The sequence below is a fragment of the Tubulanus polymorphus genome, chromosome 1 (assembly GCF_964204645.1).
Source record: "Tubulanus polymorphus chromosome 1, tnTubPoly1.2, whole genome shotgun sequence".
In the NCBI taxonomy this organism is placed as follows: Eukaryota; Metazoa; Nemertea; class Palaeonemertea; order Tubulaniformes; family Tubulanidae; genus Tubulanus; species Tubulanus polymorphus.
Window position 1 is genome coordinate 6897369 of NC_134025.1, and position 16679 is coordinate 6914047.

The 16679-nt window shown below is 37.3% G+C and overlaps 2 protein-coding genes across 3 annotated transcripts; one reads left to right on the forward strand and one right to left on the reverse strand.

Moving 5' to 3' along the window:
- Positions 1–674: 674 nt before the first annotated feature.
- LOC141906444 (cytochrome P450 20A1-like) lies at positions 675–3773 on the reverse strand. The gene is made up of 11 exons (XM_074795749.1): positions 3615–3773; positions 3339–3388; positions 2999–3168; positions 2772–2917; positions 2411–2578; positions 2256–2334; positions 1974–2150; positions 1780–1903; positions 1580–1694; positions 1418–1482; positions 675–1318 (listed from the first exon to the last, which is right to left on the reverse strand). The coding sequence occupies exons 1-11, from the start codon at positions 3684–3686 to the stop codon at positions 1063–1065; spliced, it is 1422 nt and encodes a 473-aa protein (XP_074651850.1). The 5' UTR covers positions 3687–3773; the 3' UTR covers positions 675–1062.
- A 3234-nt stretch (positions 3774–7007) lies between these two features.
- On the forward strand, positions 7008–16604 carry LOC141905968 (uncharacterized). Of its 2 annotated transcripts, none has more exons than XM_074795100.1 (10): positions 7008–7311; positions 10166–10458; positions 11216–11271; positions 11491–11647; positions 12645–12772; positions 12894–12986; positions 13071–13318; positions 14107–14139; positions 14520–14724; positions 14959–16604. In XM_074795100.1, the coding sequence occupies exons 1-10, from the start codon at positions 7063–7065 to the stop codon at positions 15741–15743; spliced, it is 2247 nt and encodes a 748-aa protein (XP_074651201.1). In that variant the 5' UTR covers positions 7008–7062; the 3' UTR covers positions 15744–16604. The 2 variants fall into 2 exon arrangements, with proteins under 2 accessions (XP_074651201.1, XP_074651210.1); XM_074795109.1 differs by having other exon boundaries at positions 14962–16604.
- The last annotated feature ends 75 nt before the right edge of the window (positions 16605–16679 follow it).

Below are 16679 nucleotides of genomic sequence, written 5' to 3' on the forward strand. Positions count from 1 at the left end.
TATTTTGGTAAGATTATGGTTTTGAATCTGGTACAGTAAAATCCTTGTTTTGTTGAATATTGTTCTAGATTTATGTTAATGACCTGGAGAGGTTATTGACTTCTTCTGAAAAAAACGAATACAGCAAATATTATCAAATCAAGCATCGTGGTTTATGTGTGGCAACGTCTACTAGGGAATCAACTTGCACACAGTCTGTTCTTGAGCCAAACTGAGGACTTTTCCAATCAGATCAGACCAATAGTCAGAATGTACGCAACTTTTCCTTTGTCGAAAACAAATAAGCTTATCTGAGACCGCGCAATGACGTTTTTGCGTTGACAGCGATTTCTAGTTTACTCATCGCAAAACTATAGACCACTACGTTTTTTATTCTTAACATCAAGTTTGTCTGTTCAAGACGCCGGATACATTCATCTTAGAGCGGCAATCAGTTTGCGTGAGAAAAAGATGTTCTTTAAAATGTGACTCGCGATTGCTTAGCATAGTGGCATCTTTGAATCCACAATACATGAAATGGTGAAGGTTTTAACGTCAAATGCCTTTGGCACGAAATACGTGCACGCATTTTACATGTCGTTGCCTGTGAGTTTGAGGTTCCACAACTTTCCTCTCTACATATTTTTTTTCTTTCCTTCAGAAATCGCCTGATAAAACACCTAACACTGAATCAGTTTTTTTTATAACATAAATTTTATTTCTATTGCCTTTACGTAGACCAGCACCAAAATATGACCTCATGTAACACATTAACTGACAGACTGGCAAGAACATTGGCCCTTAAAGCAGGGAAACAGAATCGAACACGTTTGACCTAGGAAACATTGTTTACCATGTTTCTCCGTAAATGCACAAAACACGGAGAATTGCTCAGAAACACGTTTCTGTCTCCCCGCATTGCGTTGGGACTCAGGATCTTCTTTTCTGAGCTTGAAATACCTTTGATTTTAGCTTTGAGCTTATATATGTCGATTAATTTCTAATACAGATTTTAAAGATTTTTTTAGTATATATACATCAGTAATATTCAAATTTTATAAACATTCAAATTTTGAATGAAATTCATTGATTTCTTTCAGATATGGTAATCCAGATTTCTTCATCGGGCTGGGTTACCAGACCATAGACCGGAGTGATAACTTGGTCAGGAACCATCTTTAATTTAAATTGTCTGATAATTCTAGCAATAAAAATATAGCTTTCGGTCTGTGAAAATCTGTATCCGGGACATTTTCTCTTTCCAGCGAATCCAAACGGTTCAAATGAGTGTGGTGGACGAGTCTTTAATTGCTCTTTTGAGAACCTCTCTGGATCGAATCTAAAAGGATTAATTTTAAAATATTCACTAATTGTTCATGATTTCAAAGGAATAATTGGGTCTGTTTGGAAATGCAACACAGCAGTCGTATATATTTACTTGTGCGGCTGTGGATACAACTTTTCATCTTGAAAGCAAACTCCTAATGCGTGGATGACTGGCGTCTGAAATCATAAATATCCATTCAAACCAATCAATCATCTTCCATCTTACACAACCTCAAGAATTATTGAAAGTTTGAAATAAAAACAAAATTTTTACCCCTTGAGGAACAACATGTCCACCCAGCGTAGTATCAGTATCGGGCTTGTAACGAGCAGCAATAGGACCCACAACAGCACAGCGCAAAGTTTCATCAACAACTTGTTGTAAATATCTGAGAAAATTGCTGAACTATATTATTTGAACAACTGAAATTACCAGTAAAACCAATAACACCAGGAACATGACTAATATCTTACGGCATCTGTTTAACCATATCAGGAGTCATTTCTTCTTTTATGTTCAAAGTTTTCGAAACTTCTTTGAAGAGTTTGTCTTGTACATCGGAATGCGTTGCCAAGAAATAAAATGCCCATGTCATCACTGAAAGGTTAAAGAAAACTCATCGGTTTAAATCGCAGTTTTCAGATTGCAGTGGATTCGCTGTACTCACAGCTTCCCGTTGTATGGAACCCTCCAATCATATATGCCAAGACATCACAAGCCTTCTGCTCATCGTCAAAATCTGATTGGAGTATAACATCAATGAGAAGAAGTCTTTCATCAGTAGGTGAGTTGTTACGGCGATGTTTTATTATTTCAGCAATCATCGATTTCAACTGTTCAAGAGCTGTAAAAATCACACCAATAGACCTAACATGAATATCTTCCGTTTCCAAATATTTGAAGATGAAATTTTTAATTTGATTTCAAACCAGAATTCAGTTGACTGTACCTGACTTGTAACGTTTCTCCTCAGCACTGCCCGGAGTTGATGGTACAGAAGAAACAGTACGCTCAATTTCATTCCAGCACTTAATGAGACGGAAAAACATTTATTCACAGCCATCATTATTATGTGCTACGTGCAAATTGGAGAAATGAACTTACGATATCGTAACATTTTCTGAAGGTCATAATTGCTTTATCATCATTGAAATAATCGCCAAAACTTCCTTTAGCAATAGATTTCAATGCAAGTGCAGTCATGTGATTTCTGACAGGAATATGCTGATCATCAACCATCGTAGCCCATTTGTTAATTAGCTCTTCAACCATCTGGATAATAGAATATCATACATCAGCTAGGAGTGATAACGAGAGACAAGATATCTGCAGAAGAATATTTACCAGAAAACAAATTACACCTAAACACAATTTCCTTTTTCACAGCTTCAAATAGGAATTACGGTTCAACACATACAGTCCAGTACAGGAACCTTGAAATATTTAACAAGTTAATGGAATTTACCTCATTCAACAATGGATACAATGCGCTCACTTCTTGATGACTGTAACAGTTATCATAAAGCTTTCTTCTCTGGCGGGCGTCAGCACCATTAGCAAACTGTATTGATTTGGCACCGATCAATGGCTCAAATAATTTGAAAATATCGGCTAAAAAATAAGACTTCAGTTAGAGCAGTGGTTTAGAAGTCACAAGTTTTCATGAACGCACAATATTTCTACGTGTCTCACGTGGTCGATCAAAGGTGGACGCGTGCTCAGAGAATAGTTCTGGAGACGAGATGCTAATGGTCATCTTTTCTCCCATCCAGAAAGATATGATTGGTCCATGAGTTTTGTGGGTTTCGAGCAGGAATTCGTGGAGACTTCCGGTTTTTCTAATATCAGGCAAATTTCCTTCTCTGAAGACAAAAAATAACAGTACGGTTGCTAAAATATAATCATATGCATCCACTATCCTGGCCTAACCTCCAGCTGATATATCAAAATCAAAAGTGAACGCTTATAAATTAATGTCTATTTAACCCTCCCATATAATAATATAAAAACAAGTAGGCCTATTATATCTTACTTAGGGTCTGATGGCTCCAATCCCGGTATTGTTGTTTGCTTTTTCGCAGTCTGAAATAAGAATAAAACTTAGAGGATAGATTTGACTCACCAAGAAGGTCACATGATGCCAATGCCATGAAATCGGAAAAGATAATAAAGAAGAGTTCGCAAACCGAATCAATAAAACAATTCAATATACGAATATAGATTATCTATCTCTCTCTATATATAAAGTTACTGCTCCGCTGAACCCTCGTAAAAAAGACACGAGCATGACTAAATAATAGGTACTTACAGGATAAAGCCATATGACAGCTATGATGAGTGCAGTAACAAATGTCACTGCAAATATTGCAAAGTCTAACATACTTTACTTTTCAGTCAAGAAGATACACATAAGGAAAATACTTTTACAATCGGCGATTTGACAACGAATGACGGATTTATTGATTTATTGCCACATTTACTTCCGGGTTAGGACCGTACGGTGCTGCCACGTCACGGCTTAAAGAACAAGTATTGTTAGACAGGTTGCCTGTATATTTCCGCAAGAAATAACCAGTCTACAAGAATCTCCGGCGGGTAGAGCAGTGCGCAAGCGTGTGGGTCATGGCGGGAAATCAGGTTATTTACGGTTCACTACACATCGAAAGATGATGTAGAATGAGAGCTTATTTTCTCAAGGGATACAAATAATGGTGAAATCGCCTACCGGGTATCTTGTGTCCCGCATTGAATCCCTTACACTCAAAGCACGACCAGGCTACGAGCTCAAGCAAAACCATTTCCATTAATTATTGTAGACCAAAATAACCAATACATTGCCAAATTCTAGATATGCGCAATTCTGGATATGATATTCCACCTAAGAATGATTCCGGTTTTCTCGAAATTCTGAAATATTTCGAACCTATAAATAGATCAGGATTTTCTGAATTTAGTTCTTTTCGGTATTCGTTGGAATCTCGCAATTTTCAACTGAGATATATTTCCCATTTTTTTCGTTCTATTTTTCACCGAGACCATAATAACGACGACAGTTCTTTTTCTAGCAGCCTAGACGTTTTCTCATTTTCTTCGTAATTACCTTTCAAATTTGAACAATCAGTGCACGCATTATGTTGCATGTAAAATGACACTCGCTCTTCAAAGCACACATCACTCGTTGAATCAACTGAATTATTGAATGTGCCAACATTCTGATTACAAGTACTTCTCATTGATTAAACTGGATTTTATAGATTGGTCATTAAATGCAGATTTTATCATCGGCGCGATACCTTTCTCACGAGACACTGCTGCGTCTAATTGCGAAGAACACGACGAGAAACATTCTGCTGGAACAACAATCGTTCATTGTTTCCGATGGTAGACATTATTGGCGTATATATCGACGTGTCCTCTTTATGACTGGAGACGATTGGGCTATTCGTCAGAACTAACATCATTACGGCGACGGAGGTAAAAGAGGGTATCTTCAGCCGCAGAGACTGTCGCGTCGAATTCATAACTATGCAGTAACGAACTAGATGAATGCAATAAATTATATCAATATCCGCAGCCTGAATGAAATACACGTTTCGAACGTAAACGCGACAACGGATTCGAAGCGGTAGCTGGAAATGTTGTAGAGAAACAGTTGTTTGAAATGATATTATACCGATGTTTGGCCGCGCGTGGTATCGACGATGATGATATGATATTTAAAGATAGTTGGATCACGTTTTTTATTCGATATGCGATGATGTTTCAACAACGATGCAGATCGGGTAAGCTCAAACCTTTTGTTCGTCACTGGTTTCCACGTAACGCCACGTAGGAATTCATCTTAGACGCCGCTATGCTTCTTAATTTGCACGTTGAATTTCAGAATTGTGATTATTAACTTAATACGAAATTAGTTTCTCGCTTTGAAATGAAGAAGAACCAATATAATCTACTACAAATAGGCCTATAATTACAATGCTGAGTAACACAATAATTTTCTATAGAAAAAAATATGATTAAAAACGACGGATGCAAACTAGCCATCAATATACATCTATCAGTATACTGACTTTCTTCATTCAGCTTATCCTGATCCGACAATTTGATCGCCATTAAAATCAATATTGAATATGTATTATCTATACCATTTACACCCCAAATCAAAAAAAAAAAAACAGGCTTTCTAAACGATTTATCAACGAATGTATGTATGATTATTGGGATATCAAAAATGATTGGAAACGCTTTTCTCGAATATAAGTATATGTTTTTAATTTAATGGCTCTTTGGTCGATTCAATTTTATCTCCATTGCACCGATAGTTAACATTTCCTATGTAATGCACTGTATGTTTCCTATAGCTGATCAGTAACATTTCAGCTTTATATTCTGCTCATACTGATTATACTCGGCCATACGATATTAATTCATTCGTGGGAAAACAACGAAATAAATTCACATCATTAGCTTGACTTACTCCCATGTACTGACAAAACTAAAAATATGCCTCATTAATATTGAAATTGACATTCTTACATGCTATTGTGTGTTAATACGATGCCTGGTATAATAAACCCGACATATTGAAACGAATAATGTTCGGTATTAATAGAGTATAGATAGACTGAAAATACATTGTTTTTTTCTACGTGAATTCTAACGTCAATCAAATAAAAATATCATTCCTAATACTTCTCACGTTTTTCCTTTGCATAATGTAAATAATCGTAAGATTGTTTTGGAATCGTTGAGTTAGCCGTCTGCTGGTTGTCAAGTAGAATGTGTGAAACATGTCTCACTGCATCTTCTTCTGTCTTGTTCAGAATAATGTCGGCAGGTCATCCCGATTATTCATTTAGTAAATGGCTTCGAAAGAATCAAAACCGTTCTACAGATTTCTCAATAAAAAGTGATTTAGCCATCTATTAGATAATTGACTTCTGAGAAAACGGGCGTCTTGCGCTCAAATATACGCCGTTTGTATGACGTCACAAATGTATATTCAATGCGAGGTAAATGTTCGCATACTTGTATGAGTTAATTAATTCTGGTGTAAACTTGATTAGGTTAACACACGCAAGGAATACATCGGGACACGCGGCGACCAAGGCACCTTCAATGAAACCGGAGACCATCACTGCACTCTACATAGAATTCCTCGCGTTCCAAACACCGATCAAAAAGAAGCAAAATCCCGCATGCACCGGTGACTGAAATCGACGGAGAAGCATAAGGAACAACGGAACCTTACTCCTAATTGGAACAAGTGCGTTTTCAGAGTCGGTCTGATAACCCGAGCAGTAATTTCAAAATTTATTCGTTATTTCGGTATGAGTTTGTTTAACCGGGATTGTAAATCGCATGTTATGGTATGAGGTTGCGTGCCACGTGATGCCAATGAACGACAAAATAATTGTTTCATAAACAGTTCTAGTAGTGAGATGATCACAAACTAGTTCTGAATAAATACATTTTTGTCGCTATTACGGTATCGTCAATTTTGCCGGCAAAACCGTTGCGATTCAGGATTGAAATATACGTGGCTGTTATCTTGTAACTGTGTCTTTCGGTGTCGCGAATAGCGGGAAAGTCCACATCTAGTTTATTGGTTGTAGATAAACTGTAGATGTTGACATAACGCGTCACTAATATGTATACATGTAACTTATCTATCTTGCAAACATAGTCTTTCTTCATCGGCAGTGCGACGTCCACGTTCGTAAATGCTTAGTGGTTTCTAATGTCTCCCCGTGGCAATGATAACGATAGAACCAATTAATGATATCTGTAAGCGTGAAGAACTAAAATGCGAGATGACCCTCGGATTGCAGGATTTATTGAAAAACGGACAGTATTTACCGGAGAAAGTGAGCGCGGTGCCGCGTGAAATTCTCAAAGGTTTTCCGCACAACAAGCGTGTCGGAAACTACTTGCTCGGGAAAACTATAGGAGAAGGTTCTTTCGCCAAGGTGAAGGAAGGAATGCACACTTTGACCGGCGAAAAGGTGAGACATTCAAATGCATTCTTTAAACTTTCCATTTTCATACTCATTCATTCTTTGAAGAATTGCGGGGTTCTTGGTAGAATTGTACGGTTCTTCGGCAACATAATAAACCATTTTACAGTTGCTAGCCGCCATTTTGTTAGGGTACTTTTGCCCCGTATTGTTGGGTCATTTTTTTCTCTTTTTTAAAAACCCTCCGTGATGTGTATTGTATCATATTTCATCTGCCCATGGATGGATTTTGACAGTTTCAGCAACATTCAAACCGCATAAATCTCTAGTTTTCAGTTATGTAAAAATCATTTCTCAAATTTACAACAATGCGACATGAGAGCAATATAAAAATCGGTGGTCAGTTTTTGCCGTGCGCATAGAAATCCAGGGTACTGAAATTTGAAGTTCGTTATTTTCAGAAATAATTTTCTAAAAAATCCAAACATTTCAAGCACTGTGCGCATAAACGCCCCCTTTCAGGTGAACTTTGAAATTTTAAGATATCTTTCCTAGTTTTTTTCCTATGGCACTTTAACTGCAGCGCGTGTATTGTCATTCCGAGATTCGGCGCTGTTTTCTTTGCGTGTATTTCAGTATATGGGTGTTATTTCTTCATTTTCACTACACTTGTCTCTACGGAAAATGGTTTTAATTGTTTGTACGAGTATCAGGTTTAAATATCACGTCGTTTATGCAATATAATAGGTCGAAGACATTAGAGATGTTGGGGTTTAAGGGATTTTTCTGACCAGTTTTAGCAGCGAGACTGAGCGGCATTTTGATCACGCATTCGAAGTTGCGCGCGGGAAGAGAATATATGGGCCTATATTGAGATGGAAGAAGAAAAGAAATATATCACTCAAAATCGAGTATGATGACCATTAAAATCAGTAGTCTATCAATAAATTTACATAAAAATCTACTGAAATTAGATGGATGGAGAAGTGGTCAAAAAGCTGGACAAATGGGGTGGGGCAAATATTCAGCTACTTTCTATGAATACTTTGTATTAAGTACACACAAGATTGATTAGATTGGGAAGAAAATATAGGAAAACTTTCTTGTTTTGGTGGTGAAATATCAAGTATCAAGTTCGAATGTCAGACGCACGTGATAAAAAGTAAAAAGTGACATCTACCATCACAAAAACGCAAGAAGTGTGTGGATTGCATTTACAACAAAAGAGTGATATTTTGGGTTTTCTTGGGTGCATGTACGTAAGCCTCTGCCTGCCGTAAAAGCGGCTACCATTACAGCCATTACGAACTAGCGCCGGTGAACGGAATACAGTATTAATGCCGTAATATTTAAACCTGATACTCGTACCAACAATTAAAACCATTTTCCGTAGAGACAAGTGTAGTGAAAATGAAGAAATAACACCCATATACTGAAATACACGCAAAGAAAACAGCGCCGAATCTCGGAATGACAATACACGCGCTGCAGTTAAAGTGCCATACGAAAAAAACTAGGCAAGATATCTTAAAATTTCAAAGTTCACCTGAAAGGGGGCGTTTATGCGCACAGTGCTTGAAATGTTTGGATTTTTTAGAAAATTATTTCTGAAAATAACGAACTTCAAATTTCAGTACCCTGGATTTCTATGCGCACGGCAAAAACTGACCACCGATTTTTATATTGCTCTCATGTCGCATTGTTGTAAATTTGAGAAATGATTTTTACATAACTGAAAACTAGAGATTTATGCGGTTTAAATGTTGCTGAAGTTGTCAAAATCCATCCATGGGCAGATGAAATATGATACAATACACATCACGGATAGTTTTTAAAAAAACGAAAAAAATGACCCAACAATACGGGACAAAAGTACCCTAACAAAATGGCGGCTAGCAACTGTAAAATGGTTTATTGCAGTCATGGCTTATACTTAAGACCAGTCTAAGACCAACTTAGTTATATAGCCAATCTAATAACCTAACGCAAGTCTTAAGATTTAAGACCACTTTTTGACTTAAGTCACGACTGGGCAACTGGGCCCAGGGGCCGGTTGCATAGTCATGGTTTAAGTCCAAAAGTAGTCTTAAATTAATTGACATTCGCTACAGAACGACTGGCCCCAGGACTTAAACCTATCTTAAACTTATCGTTGGATTTTGGTGTTTACATCATGCGATAAGGCTGGTCAATTCTAATGTTTATGTATGTAGTTGTTGCCTAGTTAATTATAAAGAATTCATGGCCCCCGTTAATGGCATACTCTCTAGCATTGTACGTCCAAGTCAACATGTATTGAATTCAAGCACTATGCAGTTTGTTAAATAATGTATTTGCTAGTGTTAAATTTGGTACTTAGTACTGTGGTGACACAGCTCTAAAGCAAATCAATCGTATATGATCGAACAATTTAGAAACCATCGCCATAGACTTAGTCCGAATATTCAATATATCCGCGTAGATACCGATACTGGTAAATATAACTGTAATTGAAAAAGGATCCGCCGTTTTTTGATATTTTTGCGACCAATCTCCCATGTGTAATTTTTTTACAGGGTGCATTGAGGTCGAGACACACGAGCTGAAACTGAACTAGAAACTGTATATGTCATTGCATTAATTTAATTTGTCTCATTAGAAACGTATGACGTCGATTTCACACCGTTGGGGGTATATTTTAGCATGTTAATATAAAATGGAGCCAGGTGAACGAGAACAGAATGTCTGTGAGAAAATTCGAAAAAAATCGAGACAATGATATGAGTTTTTCCGATATTGAAGTAACTCACAAAATCAACTAAGTTGATTTTCTTTTGTTTGAAATTGATAAATGTGAATCCAAAACCAGCCCCAGGTTCGCTTATTCAATTCAGAATCGAAAGACGATTTCTCAAAATTTCAGGTTGCCGTAAAGGTGATCGATAAGAAGAAAGCCCGCGAGGACAGCTATGTCCGCAAAAACCTACGGCGAGAGGGCAAAATTCTTCAAATGGTACGACACGATAACGTGGCGCAGTTGTACGAAATAATGGAAACGGAGAACTGTTATTATCTTGTCGTAGAGCTGTGCGAAGGGGGTGATTTGATGGAGCATATCTGCCAGAGGAAACGCCTCGAAGAAAAAGAAGTTCTCCGTTACATGAAACAAATCATTTCGGCAGTCGATTATCTGCATAAAGCGGGTATTCTACATCGGTACGTCAGTGATGGTGAATTCATCATAAAGAAGCGGCCTGTTAAAAGGCATGCGAAACAGAAATAAAAGCTGAAAATAGTACAAAGGAAATTGGGTAGAAGATATATATGGAAATTAACTTTACCCCGCTCACAATGCCACGGATAGAAATAAAACAGAAAATATTCATTTCGAAAATGCTTTCATAAGCATACATTTTTGGCTAAGAGTGCACCTATTTATTATGTGCATTGAAATGTAATCTGTATCCATTAATCCCATCAGAAATATATGATGCCACTCCGATCGATATAAATTCGACGATTAAAATGGCTGCACAGGCAGCTTTCAAAGCTTTGCGATTCTTTTATTTGAAATATCATAAATCCAGGAATTGTCAGTAGCATAAATCCCCGTTTAGCTTCAAGGTATAAATCAACATGTTTTATATGGCGGGGTGTATTGCTATGGAAACATGGCACAATACGACAAAACAGAGGAGAAAAACATGTGAAACCCGTATACGGAATCCGTCCAGTATAGCAAGTTAGCACAAATTAGAAAAGTATTGTAACCCAATTGACACTGTCCATTTTTCCGTGGATTAAAATATCATTGTTACAACTATGCATTTTGTGTACTGCATGGCATCATTATTTGAGATAGTAACTCGGAACGGAAAAAATTATAACCATATTAAAAATGCGACTATTTTCAATATTAGTCAATGAAAATATAGTGTAGCACGCTCGTGAAGTCTATTCCATTCTTTTACAGTGACCTAAAAGTTGAAAACCTTCTCCTCGGTGCAGAGAATAACATTAAAATCATCGGTAAGTTGGTACTTTCTATAATGGCAGGATTTCCGAAACGCATTGAATTTGTACGTACTTACATACGATCGAATGCCGGTCTTTGTTGTTGAACGAAATTGACCTTTTAATGATATACGGAAGATAATTATACATACATTTTAGCGGATGTTCTACATAATACAATCAAACAAAATATCTTTCAAATTTTGATGTATTTAATGTATTTACATGTTATAGATTTCGGATTGAGCAATAATGTTAAGGTAACGCATGCGAATGATGGCAACTGCAAGTTCGAAGAGTTTTGTGTCACTCAGTGTGGAAGCCCAGCATATGCAGCCCCGGAATTACTGGGCAATAAGAAATATGGTCCACAGGTCGATGTTTGGAGCATGTAAGTCGTTTTGAATCACTGCTTGTTTGTGATAGTAAATTCCAGATGAATACAAATATTTGAAAACCAATACATGCAGCCAGTTCTATCCAGGATATCAGTTTTTATCCAGTGGGATTGATTGGACAGCGTGTCAATTTGTTAAGGAACTACATGTACAATGAAACGAGGTAGAGTTGAATAGAAAAATCCAATGCGATATCTGAAAGAGAGGGACCGGTGGTCACTTCTATAAAACTGGCCTCATCTGCTATCTATATATAAACCTTATACCTTACAAGGTCTAGAGAACATTTTGCTTGCGTAATTACTTATACAAACAACATCGAGAATTTTTAACCATTTTCTGTCAAACTACATCTGAAATTCATTACGTAACTATAACCGCATTGTTAGTGTCGTTAGATTGGAATTTGACACGAATTCCGTTCGTATCGAATATCTATAAAATCTATAAAACGGAAGTTTTTCTATTTGAGTATGACCTCTACAGGTTAGGTACGCGTAAAAGGTAATTTTACCTTAGGTAAAAATTCGCGATAAGATTGGTACGTGCAATTTTTCTGAAGACGAAGTCGTTTATCATTAAATTATATATTCATACGTTTGCAATGGCAATATGGCAATATGAATGAAAAAACATACTATTCACGTCCGTTAATACGATGTGATAATCAAATGATACATTTTGCGTGATTGGATTGCCGCAATCGAGGTAGATTTATTCACGCGACACTGGTTTTCCGACAAAAAAACCTATAAGCTGTTGATGTATGCGCATATTAATTAAGACGTGTCGAAAATAGCCTAATTTTTTTAGAAGAATACAACGCATCCTATTTTCGCTGAACTTGCGTGAGCTTCGACATTCAGAACTAAAACCAATAGATAGCCATGTCCACGCACCAAATTCAAATAAATTGTGGCCTTCCCTTATTTCACATGTTCATATTCGCTATCTCTATTTCATATCATGTTGTTTTTTTGCTTATCTCAGAGGGGTTAATATGTATGCAATGCTGACCGGAAACCTACCATTCACTGTCCATCCGTTTAATATCAAACAGTTGCACAATAAAATGATTCACGGTGATATGAATCCTCTTCCTGAACTTGTATCAAAGGGTAAGTTCTGCATGTAGATGTAGTTAATGGATTGTTTAATGAGGTTGGAATTACACGAAGATTTGTCACGTATGTATATGGATTGATTAGATTCATTTGCTGATGTTCGGTTTGATTACAGATTGTAAAGATTTTGTGACGAAATTACTGATACCCGAGCCCGAAAAGCGAATGACGTTGAAGCAGGCCATGCACCATCCGTGGATAACCGAAGGTATGTCTCTATCAAGCTAACTGTGAATGCCGAGTATCAAGTTGTTTACGACGATGAAATCTATCGGTATTTTTCTTATTGTAGGTTTGAATAAACCGATGGATGCCGCACCGTTTCCGAACAGACTACGATCGGAGCAAATTGACCAGGATTTATTGAAACACATGTCCGGAAATATGGATTTCAAAATCAGCGAGATAATCAGATTGGTATTGAGCAATGTACCGCACTCGTCCACAGCCACCTATCTACTGATGCATCAAAAACTACTCCGATACAAGCAAGAACAGAAATCATTGGCCGAAAACAGAGTAGCTGGTCAACTGCAAAAGGTATTTCAAAAGCAGTGGAATCTCGGTCATACGAATCTTGTGGGCAAAAGAAAAATTATATGTATAAAAACGGGTTTCGTGTATCATCTAAAGCTTGAGTCTATATCAATTTCATAGTGGGACATGCTGGAAATCGCTGTAATAAACGGGTTTCGTCTTAAACAGAATCGTATCAATGAGGTTCAACAACTAAGAGAACCACGGGCAGATAGCTATCTAATTGCCCTGGCATTTCCAAATCTTCGCTGAAATTTACGTATCTGTATCTGAATCAGTTTCGAGCTTGATCTAAGCGAGGGTAACACTACTGACACTGTGGTATTACGCATTATTTAGGTTGGGCAGGTTATTGAATGTGTAAAAAGAAAGCGTGGACTTAGTTTTCATTAGTCCGATGATAAAAGGAACGGTAAATTACAGCATTGTTATTGGTTATCATCGCGGAATGATAATATATACGTGTAGTTCCCACTGAAGCATGAAACTAACGGTCCGAATAGGATCCATAATTATGTCAATAATCTTCGGAAATCGATCAGTGAATTACTGATCTGATCGACAGATATCGATATGAATATATTTCAGCTATATGATATTCATGTATGTCTTGGTCCGAATTTCTTCAGATCGTTAAACAATTATCTATACCTACGTCACGTTAAGGGAATTGCGGAACATTCCAAAGTTTTGACTCTTATAAATCCCAATCTTTGTGGTTACACATACAGAGTTCAATTCACGTAATATTTGGGGCCGATTTCAATCTTGGTTATCTTTATATTTTGTAGGACAAGCAACAAAGTGACGAAAACACGAACCCGGTAAATGAAATGCCTGCCATTGTTATGCTGATTTCTATAACACGTTGCGTTGAAAATCTCATTTCATTGAGAAGGCCTTTTTCAATTTTAACCTTAAATTTCCAAAAAGTTAATTTCTTTAGAGGAAGATACTCATAATATTTAGAAAAAATTCATTTGCACATTTCCCGTGTTCATACCTTTCATTTTGACACGTCTGTTATGGTAAAAATGTGTTTCGGTTTTTCCCTTCGCCCTCCGTTTTTTCCTGAATGAAAAAACCCGCCCTCCCAAGCGATAAGAAAAGATGTATATATCACCAAGCGATAAATAATGTAAACATATTTAAAAAAACATTTAGGTACGGAAGTATTTTATGGTAACGCAAAATATTTTTTCAGTTAACTATCGCCAGTCCGCGGTGCACGGCCGTTGTACCGAGGCGTCGAAGAATTACCCGCCGAATACCGAAAAGTAACATTAATGCCCGAACAACAAGACTGACCCATCACATTCAGAACAACACTGTTACTCATAGTCCGGCAACAAATATGCCAAAAACGTCGGAGAATGAAAATGAACGCGAGAATTATACGAAAAACGAAGGTAAGCAAAGAAACGTACGTCAGACAATGACCATTAGTGAATTGACATAGATAGGTACATAAATATCGCAACTGAAGTAGGTACTAACCTAGCAACCACGGTAACCATGAGAAGTAAATGATAAATGTTTAAGCGCTCCCTGGGTTCTGCCTATGAACCGGGCTCTATATGAAGCTAAATGTAACGACGTGACCGCTTTTGCGACGGTTATGTAATATTTTTTATTCGTTTTAGCAGTCGACACCACGAGCCATGATAATCAACAGGATCACTTACAAATCCCGCAAGCCGACGGATATACAGCCCCGGTAGACTCGGGAATATCAGACGCTACGAGAATAACAGAAACAATTGCAATTAAATCCGGCGATGCTACAAATAATACGGAGTCTGCTATTACTCCACTGAACAGATCCAATACCGACGCCAGTGTTGCTCCGATAAAAAAGGAAATAATCTACCCGACTTATCAACGCCAGAAGACTATTACAGCCGTGTATTCGAATCGGGCGCCTTTTACCAAACCTGGATACCGTCCAGCTAACCGCGAACTAATCAGAACTACGACGCCTAGTGCTGGGCGTAAACTATCCGATACGCGGTCGGAAGGGTATCACTCCGGGAACTCTGGCAATTCCGGTGAAAATTGGAAGGCTTATATCAACAAAACATACATAGACGGCCCGAAACCCGAACAATTTGCACGAACGCGAACGATGCCTTTGACTAATAACAGATCAAAGAGTCCTTCTAAAGATGACAGTTCTGCTGTATCGCGCCTTCAAATCTACCAATCTCGGAAATCTCCCACACGGTCTAACACGGTAGCAGCGCCTGGAAAAAGGACCCTGTCTCAATCGTCTCCATTCGGTAATAAACTTCTTCAAAAGCGCGAAGTTCCGACCACCAACCGAATATCGTACACCAACAACGTAAAGCAGCTGGTTGATGTTGCTTCGAAGTATCCTAATTTGAATTTACCATCTATCGGGCCACCGTTAGTTAAAAGAACAGGTTAAACGTCTCAGAAAATATGAAATGTATTTTTTCGTTGTGATATATTGCACTTCTCTTGGCCAATCTATTTGTATAACGACACCGTTGAGGTTGAAAAATATATTGAAGTATTCTTCTTGTGATTTATAGCTAAATCGACTGGGGGAATTAAGGATAAACATTACTTTTCCACCCGACAAATATTCGTGTCAAGTTCCACTATATTCCCCCTTTTCTGCAGTTCCACTCAATCCACAGAATTCCCCAAACTTAATTAAATAATCTATCATAACATGATGCAATTACTCGCGATTTATTACATTTGAAATTAAAGCCCATCGCACGTCTTCCCGTTTTCACGGATCGGTGAAGAGTGCACGGCAGCTATTTTCCACATTTATAGTAGACACGCTTTGCACTGACATTCTGCCAAGGAAGTGCGATATATCTTATACTCTATCACAAACTGTAGAACAAATTTTTATGAACACCTTTTACCAGTTTGCACTATAGATAACGACTAATGTCTTTACGTAGGACATTTCATTGAATAATTAATCATTCGACACGAGAAATAGGTGATTAATGGAAGGCATGCTACCCATCGCGTGAAAAAAATATATGTATATGTATATTAAGATAGTTCGTTAACTTGATTGTGATAATCTGTTAATTTTTACAAAGCAAAGATTTTTCAGCATCTAGTTGTTATAGAATATCTAAATGATGATATATGTTTGAATATATAATTATATATTTGTGTAAATATACGAAGTTTTATATATTGGTCTACATACATATTTTTGTACTGATTGCAGTACGTGTGCTGTGCAATATTTCCGACTGTAGTCCCAATTCACGTGGGAAGCAATAAAAGCTGAAATTAACGATAAACGAGGAGAAGCTCTCATTAACGTCGTTATGTATTCGAAGGAGGAATTTACGCAGCACCGCGTGAA